Source organism: Corvus hawaiiensis, chromosome 24 (assembly GCF_020740725.1).
Source record: "Corvus hawaiiensis isolate bCorHaw1 chromosome 24, bCorHaw1.pri.cur, whole genome shotgun sequence".
Lineage (NCBI taxonomy): Eukaryota > Metazoa > Chordata > Aves > Passeriformes > Corvidae > Corvus > Corvus hawaiiensis.
Window position 1 is genome coordinate 1,094,720 of NC_063236.1, and position 17,451 is coordinate 1,112,170.

Here is a 17,451-nt window from a genome sequence, read left to right on the forward strand (position 1 = left end):
GTGATTGGCGGAGCGCGGCGCCGAGGCCACGCCCCCGCGAGCAGCGGCTTTCCGCGGCGTCGCCCATTTCCCCAGATTGACGTCACGAGGGGCGGGGCCATTGCGGGGGCGGGGCCGGGGGCGGGGTCAGCGGGGACCCCGGGAGGGAGCGGCGGCGGCGGCCCGGGATGGGCGGCGGGACAGGGACAGGGGGCCGGGGACAGAACCAGTGGGACAGCGGGACGAGCTGTGGGGACAGGCCATGGGGATGGGGACCAGCCATGGGGACAGGATTAGAGCCGCTGGGACAGGGACGACGGAGCTACGGGGACAGGGGCAGAAGTGTGGGGACAGTGACAGGCTGTGGGGACAGGGGTACAGAGTCAGGGAGAAACTGCGGGGATGGGGACAGGGTCAGGGCCATGGGGAGAGGGACACAGAACCCTGGGGACAGGGATGGGCTGGAGGGAGAGAGGGAAAGAGCCACGGGGACAGGGACAAGGCAGTGTGGCCCAAGGGCTGGGGCTGTAGGGACAGGGACAGGCCATGGGGACGGGGACAGGCCGTGGGGACAGAGCCACAGACGGACAAGGACAGGCCCAGGCCAGCTGCCACCACGTGGGTCAGGCCACCACGCGGCCAAGGTCGCGGTGCCCCAGTGCAGGGTGACCCCGCATCGATCCGTCCCCAGCCTCCCCCAAACAGGGACCCGGCCCCGGCTGCCACACGTGGCCTTTATTCAAACGATGACCACGGGGCCGCTGTGGGCAGTGGGTACCGGTGAGGGCTCCCCGGCCGAGGTGAAGTAGCCGATGAGCGCCCGCACGCCGGCCTTGAGCCCCGGCTGCAGCCCCAGCTGCACCCCCATGGCCACGGGGCCACCCAGGCCGCCGGTCAGCGCGGCCAGCCCGGCGTAGCCCAGGTCCTCGGCGGCCTCCAGCGCCCGCGTGGACGCCGTGGCCTCGCAGCCCTGGAAGGCGAAGTAGATGCTGGTGCCCAGGTTGTAGAAGATGCTGACGCCCGGCACCCAGTCCAGCACCCGGTGGGCTTCCCGCTCCCCCGCCGGGCTGCAGGCGTCCTCGTCCTCCCGCCGGCGCCGGACGGTGCCTCGGCACAGCCGGACACCCGGGAACTCCCGGACACCGTGGCCTGAGAGCGGCGTGGGCTCTGTGCCGGGCACGGGGGTCCGGAGCTGGGTGGGATCCGCACAGGCAGAGCCCCCCGGCCGGGCCAAGCTGAGGAGCAGCAGGGCCAGCGGCCGGGGGACCGGAGTGCCCGGTAGCCGCGCCAGCCCCCGCAGCAGCGCCGCGGCCGTGGGGGTCCCCAGCTCCCGCTCCAGCTCCAGCGCCTCGGCCTCGGCCTGGGGGGCACAGCCGGCCCCGAGCAGCGCCAGGGCCAGGGCGGCACGGGCCAGGCCGCGGGGCAGCGGCGGCAGCCGGGAGAAGCCGGGCAGGGCGGCGGGGCGCAGGGTCCGGCACGGGACCCCCAGTGCCCGCGGCCAGACGGGCTCCGCCAGCCCCGCCAGCCCCGCCAGCAGCGCCCGGTCCTGCTCAGCCAGCTCCTGGTCACTGGCAGCCGGCCCGGGGGTGATGTCGGACACAGCGATGGCGCGGCCAAGGATGAGGAACAGGAGGAAGAGCAGAAGCCGGGGCATGGTGGCAGCTCGGGGAGGGTCTGTGGAAGTGGGAGAAGGGCAGAGCCCCGTCAGATCCCCCGTGTCCGCAGCCCCCCGTGACCCCCCGCGCCCCGGCTCACCCGCTCGCCGCTGTCCCCTGCCCTGTCCGGCCGCTGTGGCCGCGGCCGGCCTCGTGACCCCTTTATAGCCGTTGTTATCAGGGAGTTGCGACATGTCCGGCGCAGAGACAGAGACTGGGCACTCCCTGCGGCCAGGGCAGCTCGAGCCCCCAGCCCCCCTGCAGACCCACACACCCCAGAAGGACGAAAGTCACCTTTATTTATTTGGGCCCTGTCCAGATTTTAAAAGTTTTAGGAAAAAAAAAAACAAACCAAAACCAGCAGCTGAGGAAAAAGAGGGAATTTGGGGTAGAACAGGGAGATGAGGACACCAGGGGAAGGGGGGAGGGTGGAACAACTGGTTGCTTGTGCAGCCTTTAAAAACAGCATCAAAACCTGCAGAAGAAAATCTGCAGAAACCCCAGAAAAACTGCAAAAAACCTGCAGGAATCCAATAAAATCTGCAAAAAGCCCAGGAAACAGCACAGGGCCTGGGCACAGGCAGGGCAGGGGGAGCCCCTCAACCCTCATCCTCCTCCTCCTCCTCCTCCTCCTCCTCCAGGCAGCGGATGCGCTTCCGCCGCCCCCGGGGCTGTGGATCCTCATCCTCCTCATCCTCCTCGGAGCAGGGGGCTGCGGGGGCCGGCTCGGTGCCTGTGGGTGGAGGGAGAGGGGAGAGGGCTGAGCCCCCCAGGGATGTGGCAAAGCGGCCAGGGACAGGACAACCCAGTGACCCCCAGAGGGGCTGAACCCACCTGAGCTCCCACCATCCTCATCCTCATCCTCGCTGGCGAGCTCCCGGCGCCTCTTGGTGCGCGGCTGCACCGGGCTGGGGACAGGGATGGGGACCGGGACGGGCTCCTCGCTGCAGGGGTTGGCACAGCTCAGCCCCACACGGGGAGAACGCAGGGGGCTGGATCCCTGCCCCAGGCAGGGAGAGGGGACCCCCCAAACCGGGCAGAGGGGAAGGGAACCCCGGTCTCACCTCTCCGAGTCCGATCCCAGCCCTGCCGGCAGCGGCTCTGCTGAAGGGCACAAAGAGGGGGCTCAGAGCCAGCCCCACATCTGGGGGTCCCGCACCCCCAGCCCCACCCCTCACCTGGAGCCGGGTCTTGGGGGCACCCGGGTGGCTCCGGCGGGTCCTGGGGGGATCCTGAGGGGTCATGGCCATGGCGGGCGATGGAGGCGGCCGCACGCCGGAGCTGCTGCGGGGTGAGGGCGGCCGGGATGCGCCAGAAGGATTCCTGGGCAGGGACGGGGGGACATTGCAGGGCTGTGCCGGGAGCGAGGGGATGGGGACGGGGACAGGGATGGGGACAGGGACCTCACCTGCTCGCTGGCAGGCGGCCGCAGCCCCAGCTGCCGCAGCAGGGTCCGGAAGCGCCGGTCCTCCATGGCATCCTCGTTCTCCTCCGTCAGCGGCACCAGCGGCACCGGGTGGGACACGCCTGGGCCGGGAGCGCCGTCAGCGGGACCCCGACCCCGCAGCCCCCCCGCCCGACCCCCGCCTCGCTCACCGTCCTCCTCGCGGTCCCCCGCCACCCTCCGCAGACAGGTCTCCAGCCACCGCAGGGGCCCGGCCAGGCCTGGGGACAGCACAAGGTGACCCAGGGTCCGGCCCCGCAGCCAAGCCCAACTCAGGGGGGCTCGGAGCCCCTCACCCACCTTCCTGATGCAGGTGCTGCGCCAGGTCCTGCCCAGCCCCTTCCTCGGGCACCCAGTGCTCCTCCATGGGGCCTTCCTCTGCTTCATCCTCATCCTCCTCTTCCTCCTCCTCGCTGTCCTCGTCCTCTCCCGAGCTGTCCTGGGCTGGCACAGCCGGGACACTCACGGCAGCCTGAGGGAACCAGCGGTGTTTGGGTGCTCGGGATGGGGACAGGCCATGTTTGGGTGCCCCCAGGATGGGACAGCACCCCCAGGGCATAGCCTGGGACCCCCCAGCACCCCCGTACCTGCCCGGGGCCGGGGCCGTGGCCGTGGCCCTTCCTCCTGCGTTTCTTGAACAGCTCCTTGCGCTCTGCCACCAGCCCCAGCCCCAGCAGCTTCTCCACCACCCGAGCCCGTGAGCGCCGCGCCGTCAGGTGCTTCATGATGTTCCCCAGGACGTCTGTGGGAAGGGGGGTCAGGCTGGGGGGCTACAGGGGGGTTTTAGGGGGCTGCCCCCCGTGTCCAGCTCACCATCTGAGCCCTGGAACTCCTCGAAAAGCCGCGTCAGCTCCTCCTCCTGCTCCTGCGTCCACAGCACGATGCGGGTGCCCTTCCTGCAGGGTGGGAAACAGCCATGGGTCCCTGCCCCGGACGGGGGTGAGTCCCTGTCCTGTCCCCAGGGGTTCCTGCCCTGTCCCCGGGGGTCCCTGCCCCACCTCTCCTGCTGGAAGTCCTTGGCACTGCTGGCCAGCCCCATCCGCACCAGCTGCTTCACCACCTGCCTCCGTGTCCGCCCGGGCGGTGGGAGATGGGCCAGGATGGCAGCGATGATGTCCCCACCTGTGGGACACGGGGGATGTAGGGACAGAGCCCCTGCCACCCCCCCGGGGGTCCCGCTGCCACCCCCCCACACCCCAGGGACCCCCAGTACCTTCCACCTCCTTGTACTTCCAGTACAGCTCCTGCAGCTCCTGCTCCTCCTGGGGGGTCCAGGGGGAGACCCGGCTCCGGGTGGTCCTGGGGAGGGGCAGAGGGGAGGTGAGAGGAGGGGACAGGGGGTGGCAGCCCCCTCCTCAGCCCCACTCACCCCTCTCCCTCCTGCAGGGAGCTGTAGCCCTTGGTCATCTCGCAGACGATGGCCGGGCTCTTCCAGAAGAGCAGCTCCACAAAGGCCTTTTTGTTGGTGGCCGCCAGCGCAAAGAACTTTCCCAGGATGAATTTAGCCAAGGCCACCAGCTCCTGGGGACAGCGGGAGGGAGAGTGGGGCTGGGGGACACCAGGGACAGAGAGTGGGGCTGGGTAATGTGGGGACAGAGTGAAGCTGCAGACACAGGGCTGGAGAGGGACTGGGGGACACCAGAGATGGACAGGGGGGCTGGGAGATGTGGGCACAGAGAGGGGGCTGGGGGACACCAGAGACTGAGCAGGATTGGGCGACAGCAGAGATGGAGAGCGGGGCTGGGGGCCACAGGGACAGAGCGGGGCTGGGGGACAGCAGAGCTGGACAGCGGGGCTGGGGGCTGCACGGACAGAGCGGGGCTGGGGGCCGCGGGGACTGACCCCTCCCAGGGGGGGCTCAGGGCCGTGTCTGACCTGGTGCGCGGCGGCCGCAGGGTCGCTGAGCAGGCGGTGGAAGAGGGCGAAGAGGGAGAGCTGGAAGAGCAGCGGCTCCATGCGCAGGTCGCGGGCCAGGCGGTGCAGCAGGCGCGCGGCGCAGTGGTTGGTGCGGGGGCTGTTCTGCGCGTACCCCCTGAGCAGCAGCACCAGCGCCCGCACCACGGGGGCACAGGCGAACCTGCCCGCCCGGCAGCCCCGTCAGCGCGGCCGCTCCACAGCGGGACCCCCTCAGACCCCCCCAAACCCTTCTCACCGCTTCAGGTAGTCGAGGAAGTTGAATTCCTTCTCCGACACCTGCACGGTCTGCTCCTCCTCTTCCTCATCCTCCTCTTCCTCTTCCTCGGGCTCCTCGGGCGCGTGCCCTGCGGTGGGATGTGCTGAGGGGCCGCAGCGCCCCACAGTTTTCCCCCTTCCCGGTGTCACAGCTGGGGACTCACTGGGCAGGGGAGCGACGAGGATCTCCCGCAGCAGCTGCGTCTCCTCGGGCGGCCCCGCGTCCGCGGCTCCGAACACGTCCCCTTCGGGCCAGACGTCCCTGGGGACAGCGGGGACAGGCTGGCACCGCGTTCCCACGCCCCGGGAATGGGATGGGCATCGCGGTGCCGGTACCTGGCAGAGCGGAGCAGCCGCAGGGCCTGGGGCACGCGGGAATCCCGCAGGCACTCCTGGATCCGCAGCAGAGCCTCCGCGCGCTGCTCCTCCACCGGCGTCTCCGAGGCGGCGTCGAAGGGCACCACGTCCTCGGGGAGGGGCACCTCGCCCTTGGGCAGGACAGGGTCACCCCATGCCCCACCAACACCCCCAGAGCGTCCCATGGGGCCGGACCCTTCCCTGGTACCTCCAGACAGGCCTGGAGCTGCGGAGCCAATCCTTCCCACAGCTGCTCCAGCTCGGCGGCGCTGGGTGGGGCGGGTGGCGCGGGCGCGCGAGGCTTCTTCTTCCTCCGCACACGTTTGCTCTGGGGGGGCAACGATGGGCTCAGGAGGGGCTGCCCGAGCTCAAGGGGCCCCCAAGGTGAAGCAGCCACATCCCACCTGCACCACGAGGTTGGCACGGCCGCGGCAGAAGCGCTCCAGCATGCGGAGGAAGAGGTGGGCCGTCTCCACCAGGTCCCGCAGGAAGCTGCGCGGCTGCTTGGTCTCGTCGAACTTGCGGAAGAGCGCGAGGAAGAGTTCCCGGTATTCCATCAGGTAGAAGATGTTGCCTGGGGAGGAGGGGGGGCAGTGGGAAGGGGTGGGTCAGGGATCACCCCCCAGGGATGGGTGGAGGGACAGAGGGACTCACTCTTGATGACCTGGCTGCTGTCCCGCACCGCCTGCTCCGGCGAGCGGTCCATCTCCTGCACCGTCCGCAGCAGCTCCTGGTATGCCTTCAGGGCCAAGTGCATCCTGGGGATGGCAGGGAGGGGGTCACAGGTGCCCAAAGGGGGGGGTCTCAGGCACCAGGGGGGTTTCCAGGTGTCCAGGGGGTCCCAGGCACTCCTAGAGTCCCAAATGCCCAAGGGGGTCCCAGGCAACACAAAGTCCCAGGTGCCCAGGGTTCCTGGGGTGTTCCAGGCACCAGGGAGGTCACAGGTGACCTGGGCAGGGGAAGGTGGGTGTCCCAGACACTGTGGGATGTCCCAAGTGCCCAGGGGGTCCCAGACACCAGGGGATCCCAGGCATCCCAAGAGTCCCATGTGCCCACGGGGTCCCAGACACCAAGGAGAATCCCAGGTACTTGGGGGTCCCAGGTGCCAAAGGGGTCCCAGGCACTGGGAGTACCCAGGTACTGTGGGGGTCCCAGGTGCCCAGAAGGTCCCAGACACCACGGGGAGTGCCAGGTACTGGGGGGGCTCCAGACACTGAGGGGTGCCCCAGGTGCCCTGGGGTCTCCCAGGTACCCAAAGAGTCCCAGGTGCCCAGAAAATCCCAGGCACCATGGGGAGAGCCAGGTATTGGGAGGGTCCCAGACACTGAGGGGTGCCCCAGGTGCCCTGGGGGGGGTCCCAGGCACTGACCTGCGGGCCCAGGTTGTTGCCTCCTTCTTGTCCATCAGTGCCATCTCGTAGTAGGTGGTGAGGTTCTGCTCGATGAAGTGGAAGGCTCGGACCCCCACGGTCTCGGACACCAGCTCGGGCCGGAAGCCACGGCACCGGTTGAAGGCCATGAAGAAGGCGGTGGCCCACAGGTAATAGGTCTCGTCGTGCTGCTGAGCCTTCTCCCGCACCAGCTGGTCCTGGGGGCGACCAGGGGGGGCTCAGCAGGGGTCCCGCAGCCCGGGGAGGGGGTCCCAGCCTCTCCAGCCCCTCACCTTGACCAGCAGCATCAGGCGGTTGTAGCAGCCCTCCAGGAAGTCCTGGCAGAAGTGGCGCAGGAAGAGCCGGACGTTGCGGGCGGAGCGGCGGGAGGGCTCGGACTCGGGGGCGGCCTGGCGGTGCCGGGGCACCCGCTGGGGCTCCTTGCCCAGGTCGTGGGTGTAGGTCTTCAGCTGCAGGGGATGGAGTGGCCGGATTTGTCCCCGTGGCACTGTGCTGGTGCCCCCTGCCACCTCCCTGGCTCTGTGCCACCCATCATGTCCCCATCCCGGTGCCCCTCACCACATCCCTGTGCCCCACAACGTGTCCCTGTTCCTGCAACCCCACCACATCCCTGGTTCTGTGCTCCACACCCCATCTCCCGCCCTGTGTCCCACCCACATTCCTGTTCCCCTGCTTTACCCCAGCCCTGTGCCCCCCATGATGTCCCCAGCCCCGTGCCCCTCGCCACATTCCTGCACCTCCCACCACATCCCTGTTCCTCCATCCCGTGCCACATCCCCAGCCCCACGTTCCACACACATTCCTGTCCCCTGCTACATCCCCAGCCCTGTGCCCCCCACCACCTCCCTGGCCCCACACTCACGTTGTGCAGCCCTTTGTGGAACACCACATCCCGGTCCCCGATGGACTTGAAGCCCTGCAGGACGTAGGAGCCACCGAAGCGGGAATGCCTGGGCAGGGAACAGGGGCTGAGTGCTGCTGTCCCCACCACGGGGGTCCCGGCCCTGTCACACAGTCCCCCCTTCCTCACCTGGACGGGCGCTGCAGTGCCCGGGCTCTCTTCTCCGCCAGCTCCCGCTGCCGCAGGCTCTCCAGCTCCCGCGTGTCCTCCCCGTGCTCAGCACCCGCTGTCCCCTGTCCCAGTGCCGCCAGCTCCTCTGGGCTCTGCCAGAAACTCTGTCAGCATTGTGGGGGCTCTTGGGGGAGTCCCTGCCCCGCCACCTCTACCCCGGCTCACCTGGTCACGGAACATGAGGGAGATGATCTCCAGGACGTGCAGGGCCCATTGCTGCTCCACCTGGGCGCTGGCCAGGAATTTGAGCAGGTCATCCATGCCGCTGATGTGCAGCGCCCACAGCACCCGGTCGTGCACGCTGGCGTCGCCGTCCACGCCCTGCTGCGGGTGGGAGGAGGGTGTCGGGGGTCCCCGTGGAGCCACCGTGGCCCCAAACCTGCCAGGTAGCCAGGGAAGGGCCCCATCCCGGTACCTGCTCCTCTGTGGGGTCTGGGGGCACGTGCAGCACGTTGCGCACCAGCAGCAGGATCCTCTCGATCAGCAGCGTGTCCTCCTCCTGCCGCTGCTCCCAGTCCTGGGGGGACAGAGCTGTCAGGGCCCCCCACACCCCCCCTGGGGGTCCCCGGCAGGGAAGGATCCCGCAGCCTCCTGGGGACACCCAGCAGGGACAGACCCTGCAGCCCCCATGGGGACCCCTGACAGGGACAGACCCCGCAGCCTCCTGGGGACACCCAGCAGGAATGGACCCACAGCTCCCCAGGATGACCGACCCCACAGCCCCCCATGGACCCCCAGCAGGGATTGACCCCACAGCCCCCTGAAGGACCCCCAGTAGGAACAGACCCTGCATCCCCCTGGGGAGCCATGGCAGTGACAGACCCCACAGCCCCTTGAGGGACCCTCAGCAGGGGCAGATCCTGCAGCCTCCTCGGGACCCCCAGCAGGGACAGACCCATAGCCCCCCAGGAGGACCGACCCCACAGCCCCCTGAAGAACCCCCAATAGGGACAGACCCCCAACCCCTGAGGGACTCCCAGCAGGGACAAACCCTGCAGCCCCCATGGGGACCCCTGGCAGTGACAGACCCCACAGCCCCCTGAGGAACTCCCAGCAGGTACAGACCCACAGCCCCCTAGGATGACAGACCCCCAACCCCTGAGGGACCCCCAGCAGGGACAGAACCCACAGTCCCCCGGGGACAGGGGACTCACCAGCTGTAGGAGGTTGTAGAGCTTCTCACTGAGCACCACGAACACCTTCTCACTGGCGAACGCCTGCAGAGAGCCCATGTGAGCAAGGGGGGGTGCGGGCAAAGCCCCCTGCCCACGACCCCTCCCCGGGCAGACTCACCTCCTTGTAGGCCTGCAGGTAGGACAGCACCTGCAGAAAGTAGTGCCGGGAGGCGGCATCTGATGGCACCTTCCCGAAGCAGAGCAGGGCCGGCTGCGTCAGGTTCACCATCAGCCTGCGAGGGGTGGAGGGGTGTGAGGGACCCCTGCCCTGTGAGGAGCCCCCACAGGGCCACCCCTGACCCCCGACTTGTCCCCTGGTACCTGATGACGGCGTCGAAGAGCGCCTTGTCCTGCGGGTACTGCACCAGGATGGGCAGGAGGTCGTTCTGCAGGATCTGGGCTGCCCCCAGCTGCTGCCGCACGTCCCGAGTCTCATCCTCATGGCGCAGGTACCGGATCAGGTCCTTGACGCTCTCTGGGGGACACGGTGCCGTCAGTCCCCGCCGTCCCCGGCCCCCGCTGCCCTCCCCTTCCCTCCCCGGTGCCCACCTACCCAGGCAGTCGGGCTCCCGGTGGTACACGTCGCCCTCCAGGTAGCCCAGGGCGCTGCAGGTGGCCAGGAGCTCGCAGTTCATCATGTACCAGTCCATGCAGCGCGGGGCTGCGCTCGGGACCAGCACCGGGGGCCTGCGGGCCACCGTCAGCACGGCTGCACGGTACCCCCGGGCTGGGGTTCTCCCACCCGTTCCGAGCTCCCCCGATACGGGCCCACCTGCCGGTCCTGGTCCCCCTGATCCCGGGGCAGCCTCCGGTCCCAGTCTCCCCAACACCGACGGACCTCCCAGGCCCGGTCACCTTCGATACCGGACCCCTCCGACCCCGCAGCAACCTCCAGGCCCCGGTACCCCCTCGATCCCAGCGCACCTCTCGGTCCCGGTCCACCCCAATACCGGCGCACCCCTCAGCCCCGGTTCCTCCGATTCCGTATCACCCCCCCCCTCCGTTTCGGTTCCCCCCGATGCCGGAGTACACCCCGATCCCGGTCGGCTCCGCTGCCTTCTCGATCCCGGAGCATTCCCGGCACTCCCCAGATCTCAGAACCGCCCCCCCGACCCCGGACCCCAGCCCCAGTCCCACCCCCCCGGTCCCGGGGCACTCCCCGCCCCCGGACCCCCCTGATCCTAGAGCACTCCCCGGGCCCCCGGATTCCGGGACACCCTCCAGACCCCGGAGTATCCCTGCCCCACAGTCCCGGTTCCCCCGATCCCGTATCAACCCCCCCGCCGTTCCGATCCCTCCCGATCCCGAATCACCCCCCTGTTTCGGTGCCCCCCGACCCCGGATCACCCCCAGTCCCCGGTCCCCGCCGGTCCCGGGGCATTCCCCGCCCCCGGACCCCGCGATCCCGGACGCCGTCCCGGTCCCGGTCCCGGTGCCCCGTCCCGCTCACCGGCGCCCTCACGGCCGCGCTCCCGCTCCCGGCGCGGGGGCGGCGTTACACAACCGCCCCAGTTCCCGCGGGCCGAGGCCCCGCCCCGCCCGCACCCTTCAAGCGGCAACGCCCACTGACGCGCCCGGTGGCCCTTCTTGTGCCCCCCTCCACACACGTCCCCCGCCGTCCACCGCGGGCACCAACCGGCGGCTCGGTGCCTCGGTACGCCCCGAACCCCGCTGCCCTCGCCCCCCGCCCCGCGGCGCTGCGGGGTGGGAGACGGGAGGGTCTCATTGCGGGCACGGGACGCGGTGGTGGCGTTGCCCTTTTAAGAACGGCCCTGGCTGGGCGGGACCTACGCCGGGAGCGGGAACGGGCGGCACCTCCCGCCATCCGCGCGCGGCCACCGGGGGGGCTCCGGTATCCCCCCCCCCCACCTCGGTCCCTCCCGGTTCCCGGCGCCGGGCACGGCCGCGAGCGGTTACCAAAATAAAAGAGCAGGTTTAATTCACCGAACACAGAAGTCCCGCCGCGGCGGGGCGGGGCGGCCCCGGCCCGGTACGGGCGGCTCCGGGCAGCCCGGTGGCCGGTTCCCGGCAGCGGGGCCCAGCCGCCGCCCGCCCGCCGCGCCGCGCCGCACACACACGCACCACACGCACCGCGGCGGCCCCGTCACAGCAAAGCAGCGGCGGGCGCGGGGCCGCGCCCCGGGACGGGCCCCGTTACAGCCCCTGCGTCTTCAGCTCCAGCGGCTCTGCCGGCGGCTCGGGCGGCGGCTCGGCGGCGGCGGTGACGGCGGTGACGGCGGTGACGGCGGTGGGGGCGGGCGGCTCTCCCTTGAGGGCGGCCAGGCGCTCGGCCAGGCTGCGCGGCCGCGGGCACAGCGCGAACTCGTACAGCACCGCGCCCAGCGCCGCGCCCAGCAGCGGGCCCGCCCAGTACACCTGCGGGGGGGCGGCGTGGGCACCGGCACCGGGGCATCCGCGGCCCCCCGGGACACGGCACCCTCCCCGCTGACGCCCGGGCACCGGCCCGGCCGCGGACACCCGACTCCCGGTGAGCGGGGGGCGGCCGCTTGTCCCCGCCCGGGATATCGGGGAATCAGGGCTGGGAGTCCCCAGCACCCCGGGGTGCTGCTGTCACCGTGGTGACACCGGCAGCCGCCCGCCCTCAGCGGGGACACAGCGGCTGGGGCAGGACAGGGACAAGCGGGGAGGGACTGGGGGGGCCCGGGGCGGGTTTGGGGGTCCCCGTCCCCCCCCCACTTACCCAGTGGTTGGCGAAGTTGCGGGTGATGACGGCGGGGGCAAAGGAGCGAGCGGGGTTCATGCTGGCGCCCGTGTAGTGGATCTGCGGGGGACAGGGCGGTGGGGGGCTGGACAGCTGCCCCCCAGTCCCCTCCCAGCCCCCGGGGTCCAAGCACGGGGGTCCCCGCGGCCGCCCTTACCCCGAAGAGGTGGCCGAGGGCGAGGGAGAAGCCGACGGGCACGGCGGCCATGCCCGGGCGCCCGTCGTGACGGTCGTCGAAGCTGGCGAAGACGCAGAGGACGAACTGGGCGGTCAGGAGCAGCTCCACCACCGTGCCCTGGCCCGGGCCCACGCCGGGGTGCAGCTGCGCGGGGGAGGGGGCTCAGCACCCCGCAGAGATGCTCCCCCATTCCCCCCAGCACCCCAAATCCCCCCTCGTTATCCTTCCACACCCCAAAACCCCACTGTACCACCAACTCCTCCCTGATGCCCAGCCCCCATTACTGTCCCGCATCACCCCAAACCCCAAAACACCTTCTGGACCTCCAACTCCACCATCAGACCCCTCAAACACCTCTGAACCCCAGAACCCCCATTACAGCCCCATGGTACCCCAGAGCCCAAAATAATCCCTGGACTTCCCAATTCCCCCAAACCTCTCTGAACCCCTCATGCCCCCATTACGGCCCCATGGTACCCCAGAGCCCAAAACAACTCCTGGACCCTCCCCAATCCCTCCAAACCCCACAACTCCCCATTACAGTCCCAGAGTACCTCAGACCCCCAAACAGCTCCCGGAGCCCCCCAGTCCCCCCTAATCCCTATTACACCCCCATCCCAATGCCACACCCCATGGTCCCCCAGCCCTGCAGACACCCCCAGCCCCCCGATCCCCCTCGTGTCCCCGCTCACCGCGCTGAGGCCGAGGGTGCCGCGGACGGGGGCCGGGGTCACCCCGTAGAGCACCCCGGCGCCAGCCAGCATGCCCAGCACCTGGGCCAGCAGGTAGCCCAGGGCACGGGGCAGGGAGAGCTGCGAGGCCAGCAGGAAGGCCAGCGTGATGGCCGGGTTGACGTGGCCCCCGCTGACATGGCCCAGCGCCTGCACCAGGGTGGTCTGGGCCAGCCCGAAGGCCAGGGCGGCCCCCACGACGCTGGGGGGGCCCGGGGCCCAGCGCAGGGAGGCCCCCAGCCCCAGCAGGGCATAGAGGAGGCTGCCCAGGAACTCGGCCAGGACGGCCCTCCAGAAGGCGGACGAGCGCAGCTCCCGCATGGCCTGGCCCCGCTGCCCTCCACGGCCCCGCTCCCCTCCCCGGGGGCCGCCCGCGCCCACCTTTATAAGGCCCCCCCGGGCCGGCCCCGGGGGTGGGATCCCACCTCCGCCACCTCCCGTTAACCGCTTCGCTGCCCGGGGCACGGGACAGGTGACACGCGGTGAGGAACCCCCCCCCCCGAGCCCCCCGGGCAGCCCCACCCCCCCCGAATAGTGGGGAACCCCCCCAGAGCTGCGCCGCCCCCCCATCCCTGGGGAAGGGGAGGGGGGGGCTGTGACCCATAGGTGCCCTCAGTGGGGTTTGGGGGACACCCCCCTCCTCGGGGCCAGCGCTGACACACCTCCCACCCCCCAAATGTTTTGGGGACACTTTGGGGCAACCCCGATGGGAGCCGCCCCCACCCCGCGGGAGGGGTCCTGGGTGGGCCCCGCTGGGGGCCGCGGGGTGTGTCCCCCCCCCACCCCATCCCACCCCGGTGCTGTTGTCTGCGGGAGGGTTTATTCAGCCCGGCTTAGCGGGCGCTGAGTCCCCGGCCGGGGGGATTAGGGCTCGGCCCGGCCATTGGCGCCCGCCGGAATCTGCCGGGGCTGCAGAGGCCACCACAAAGGGCTTTGCTGCGCTCAGCTCCCCGGCACGGGACGGGCTGACGGGGGGTCCCGGCCCCCGCCCTCGCCGGGGGGCCGCGGGGAGGGGGCACCCGCCCGCCCGCAGCCCCGGGGCCGCGGTGCCGCCGCACTCCGAGGGCGCAGGACGGTGGTCGAGACTCCCCCCGGCCCCTCACAGCGTCACTCCGCACCCACCTGCGACCCCAACACACCTTTAATCCACCCACGGGGGGAGAGGACAGTAAAAGGGGAAGGGACACGGACCCCCCTCCCCATCTGTGGGATGCCCCACGGAAGGTTCTGGCGGTGGCGAGGAGCCGGTGTCAGGGTGTGGAGGATCGGGGGGCTGGGGTGGAGTGGGGGGTCCGGGGGGGCTCAGGCAGTGCCCGGTTCCCGCTGCTCAGCTGGGGAGGCCGAGGGGTCGTGGGCCACTGAGGAAGGGGACAGGCTGGGGGTCTCCACCAGAGCCACGTCCCGGCAGGCGAGGCAGGCACCCAGCTTCTCCCGGGAGGCTCCGGGCGCCAGGACGAACTCGTAGGAGAGCCCGGCCAGCACGGCGCCCAGCACCGGCCCCAGCCAGTACACCTGGGGGGCACAGAGTGTTGGGGTGTGCCAGGGATGGGGGGATGTAGGGGTGGGGGCTGGCCGGGGGGGGGGGGACAGGGGACCCCCACCCCAGCGATGGGGACTGAGCAGAGGAACCTGCCCCAGGGACGAGGAGCCGTGGGGAGGGGGGGTCACATGTTTGGGGTAGGGGGACAGGGGTGGGTCCATCCCAAGGATGGGGACGAGGCAGGGCCTGTCCCAAGGATGGGAATGTGGGGACACACCTGTCCTGCGATGGGGACACCAGGAGGGCCCAGGCTGGGGACGCAGCTGATGTTGACCTGTCCCAGGGGGACCCACCCAAGGGAAGGGAAGACCAGGAACCGCCGTCCTGGGGTGGGGATGGCACCACAGTGGTCACACGCTGCAGCTGGGGGACCCACCCTTACTTGGGGACTCTGGGGGGGCCCGGGGGTGCCCCCAACTCACCCAATGGTCATCCCAGACACCGGTGACGATGGCTGGCCCCAGTGAGCGCGCAGGGTTCATGCTGCCCCCGGAGAATGGTCCCTGTTGGAGACAGGGGGGTCAGGGGCTGGTGGGGTGGGGACCCCCTGGGCAGGTGGGACATGAGGGATTCCTTACTGCAGCCAGGGCACCGGCTGCCACGGCGCTGCCCAGGGCCAGCCCGGCCTGCGGGGCCGCGTGCTCAGCGGCGGCGAAGGCGGCCAGCGCCAGCTGGAAGGTGGCAAAGGTCTCCCAGGCCAGCGCCGTCCCCGCCGTCCCCAGCGCGCTCACCTGCAGGAGGGACACTTGTCCAGTGCCACGGGACGGGGACAGGGACGGGGACAGGGATGAGGGCACTCACCCTGGTGACGAGGCCGGTGTCGTCCGGCAGTGCTGCGCGGGCAGCAGCAGAGGCCAGCGTGGCCCCTGCGCACTGGGCCAGGACCCCCGCAGCCCCACGCAGGGCGCTCGTCTTGCGGGTGCACAGCAGCGCCAGCGTCAGCGCAGGGTTGGCCTGGGGCCCCCCGAGGGTACAGACGAGCCCCCCGGCTGCCAACCCCCCGGCCAGAGCCGGAGCCAGTGGCCCCGGGGCTGCGGAAGCCCCCAGGACCACCCCCACGAAGATGAGGGTCGCTGCCACCTCTGCCAGCACCCCCCGCCAGAAGCGGCCGCTGCACAGCTCCTGGGGGGACAGCGGGGCCGGAGATCACCCCGCGGGCACAGCCAGGAGTGGGTGGCACAGAGAGGGGGTGACGTGGGACGGGGGGCCTTGCGGATGGGGTGTCTCAGGGATGGGGTGCCATGGCAACAGGATGCTCCAGTGATGGGGTACCACGGTGATGGGGTACCACGGTGGTGGTGGGGGTCCCTTGGTGATGGGGTATCCTGGTGGTGGGGTGCCCTGGCAACAGGATGCCCCAGTTTTTGGGTACCCACGGGGATGGGGTAGCTCAGAGATGGGGTACCCGGGGGATGGGACCCCTCAGCACCTGGGTCCCACAGTGGGGGGTGCTGGGGCGATGGGGTACCTCAGCGATGGGGTGCCACGGTAACAGGATCCCCTAGGTACCATGGGGAGGGGGGTACCTCGGGGATGGGACCCCTCAGTCAGTCCCTGGGCACTGTGGTGACAGGATGACCTGGCAATGGGGCCATGGGGGGCTCACAGGGACGAAGGTGGGGGCAGGAGCCACAACAGGGCTGGGGGCCACGGTGAGGGGCACACAGAGACCCCCGTGCCAGGGCTACGGGCTGGGCACTGAGGTGACAGCCTTGGGGAGTCCCCATGAGTTAGGGGCTGCTAACCCACCCCCCCTGGCAGGGAGGGACCCCGGGGTGGTAGCTTTGGGGTGGCTAGGGGGGGTCGGGGCCGCTCGCAGGGTCTTACCTCCCTGATGGCCATGGCGCAGCTGTGGGAGAGGGGAACGCGGAGGACAGCCGGGGTGGGGGCACCTCCCACCCCCTGGCACTGCCACCCCTGTCCCTGTCACCCCCCAGCACTGCCACCCCCCCGGCACAGGGCACCCCTGAGGCGCTGAGGGTGGGGTGGGACTTTGGGAGGGGGCTTCGGGGATCCTTGCCTTGGGCTTGGAGCATCCCTGGGTGCCATGGCAACCCCCGGGACCCTTTGGGGTGTTGCCAGGACGACCAGAGATGAAAGGCCGGGATGAAAGGTTGGGGGAAATGAGGGGGGGGGGGTCACACATCTGGGATGAGAGCGGGGACAGGGCTGTCCCTGGGGGGGTCAAACACCCGGGATAAGCACAGGGACAGGGTCCTGAGGGGGGCCGAGGGGGTCACACCCCTGAGACAAGAGTGGGGACAGGGTGACACGCCTGGGACGAGCACGGGAAACGGGGCTGTTCCCTGTCAGGGGGGCGGGGGTGTCACACATCTGTGACAAGAGTGGGGACAGGGTCCCTGGGGGGCAGCGGGAGGGGTGACACAAGTGGATCGAGGGTGGGGACAGGGCTGTCCCTGGCAGGGGGACCAGGATGGGTCACACACCTGGGACACGAAAGGGGACAGGGCTGTCCTTGGGGGGGTCACACACCTGGGACACGAATGGGGACAGGGCTGTCCTGGGGGGGGGTCACACACCTGGGACACGAATGGGGACAGGGCTGTCCTTGGGGGGGGTCACACACCTGACACAAGCGGGGGGACAGGGCTGTCCTGGGGGGGGTCACACACCTGGGACATGAATGGGGACAGGGCTGTCCTGGGGGGGGTCACACACCTGGGACATGAATGGGGACAGGGCTGTCCTGGGGGGGGTCACACACCTGACACAAGCGGGGGGACAGGGCTGTCCTGGGGGGGGTCACACACCCGGGACACGAATGGGGACAGGGCTGTCCTGGGGGGGATCACACACCCGGGACAAGCTGGGGGACAGGGCTGTCCTGGGGGGGGTCACACACCTGACACAAGCTGGGGGACAGGGCTGTCCCGGGGGGGTCACACACCCGGGACAAGCTAGGGGACAGGGCTGTCCTGGGGGGGATCACACACCCGGGACAAGCTGGGGGACAGGGCTGTCCCGGGGGGGGTCACACACCCGGGACAAGCTGGGGGACAGGGCTGTCCTGGGGGG

At 70.4% G+C, this 17,451-nt stretch overlaps 4 protein-coding genes across 11 annotated transcripts; all 4 read right to left on the reverse strand.

Moving 5' to 3' along the window:
- Positions 1 to 694: 694 nt before the first annotated feature.
- On the reverse strand, positions 695 to 1,898 carry APOF (apolipoprotein F). Of its 2 annotated transcripts, none has more exons than XM_048327571.1 (2): positions 1,735 to 1,898; positions 695 to 1,653 (listed from the first exon to the last, which is right to left on the reverse strand). In XM_048327571.1, the coding sequence occupies exons 1-2, from the start codon at positions 1,826 to 1,828 to the stop codon at positions 719 to 721; spliced, it is 1,029 nt and encodes a 342-aa protein (XP_048183528.1). In that variant the 5' UTR covers positions 1,829 to 1,898; the 3' UTR covers positions 695 to 718. The 2 variants fall into 2 exon arrangements, with proteins under 2 accessions (XP_048183528.1, XP_048183529.1); XM_048327572.1 differs by having other exon boundaries at positions 1,739 to 1,764.
- Positions 1,899 to 1,912: 14 nt separating this feature from the next.
- Positions 1,913 to 10,782, reverse strand: TIMELESS (timeless circadian regulator). 6 transcript variants are annotated; one of them, XM_048327433.1, is made up of 30 exons: positions 10,695 to 10,782; positions 9,798 to 9,931; positions 9,566 to 9,719; positions 9,363 to 9,477; positions 9,224 to 9,286; positions 8,485 to 8,586; positions 8,235 to 8,390; positions 8,028 to 8,161; positions 7,860 to 7,947; positions 7,270 to 7,446; positions 6,977 to 7,194; positions 6,262 to 6,365; positions 6,012 to 6,181; positions 5,816 to 5,935; positions 5,587 to 5,738; positions 5,415 to 5,512; positions 5,231 to 5,339; positions 4,954 to 5,155; positions 4,448 to 4,599; positions 4,292 to 4,377; positions 4,077 to 4,200; positions 3,892 to 3,974; positions 3,666 to 3,820; positions 3,379 to 3,550; positions 3,231 to 3,299; positions 3,043 to 3,161; positions 2,813 to 2,957; positions 2,699 to 2,738; positions 2,469 to 2,578; positions 1,913 to 2,367 (listed from the first exon to the last, which is right to left on the reverse strand). In XM_048327433.1, the coding sequence occupies exons 2-30, from the start codon at positions 9,892 to 9,894 to the stop codon at positions 2,234 to 2,236; spliced, it is 3,648 nt and encodes a 1,215-aa protein (XP_048183390.1). In that variant the 5' UTR covers positions 9,895 to 9,931; positions 10,695 to 10,782; the 3' UTR covers positions 1,913 to 2,233. The 6 variants fall into 6 exon arrangements, with proteins under 6 accessions (XP_048183390.1, XP_048183389.1, XP_048183387.1 ...); XM_048327432.1 differs by having other exon boundaries at positions 8,235 to 8,393; XM_048327430.1 differs by having other exon boundaries at positions 5,231 to 5,512.
- Positions 10,783 to 11,301: 519 nt separating this feature from the next.
- LOC125337651 (major intrinsic protein of lens fiber) lies at positions 11,302 to 13,352 on the reverse strand. The gene is made up of 4 exons (XM_048327581.1): positions 12,837 to 13,352; positions 12,124 to 12,288; positions 11,946 to 12,026; positions 11,302 to 11,620 (listed from the first exon to the last, which is right to left on the reverse strand). The coding sequence occupies exons 1-4, from the start codon at positions 13,194 to 13,196 to the stop codon at positions 11,399 to 11,401; spliced, it is 828 nt and encodes a 275-aa protein (XP_048183538.1). The 5' UTR covers positions 13,197 to 13,352; the 3' UTR covers positions 11,302 to 11,398.
- A 646-nt stretch (positions 13,353 to 13,998) lies between these two features.
- Positions 13,999 to 17,205, reverse strand: LOC125337653 (aquaporin-2-like). Of its 2 annotated transcripts, XM_048327584.1 has the most exons (6): positions 17,187 to 17,205; positions 16,243 to 17,140; positions 15,217 to 15,537; positions 14,994 to 15,146; positions 14,838 to 14,918; positions 13,999 to 14,387 (listed from the first exon to the last, which is right to left on the reverse strand). In XM_048327584.1, exons 2-6 carry the CDS (start codon positions 16,255 to 16,257, stop codon positions 14,178 to 14,180), a joined length of 780 nt encoding a protein of 259 aa, XP_048183541.1. In that variant the 5' UTR covers positions 16,258 to 17,140; positions 17,187 to 17,205; the 3' UTR covers positions 13,999 to 14,177. The 2 variants fall into 2 exon arrangements, with proteins under 2 accessions (XP_048183541.1, XP_048183542.1); XM_048327585.1 differs by lacking the exons at positions 14,994 to 15,146; positions 17,187 to 17,205 and having other exon boundaries at positions 16,243 to 17,179.
- Positions 17,206 to 17,451: the final 246 nt, after the last annotated feature.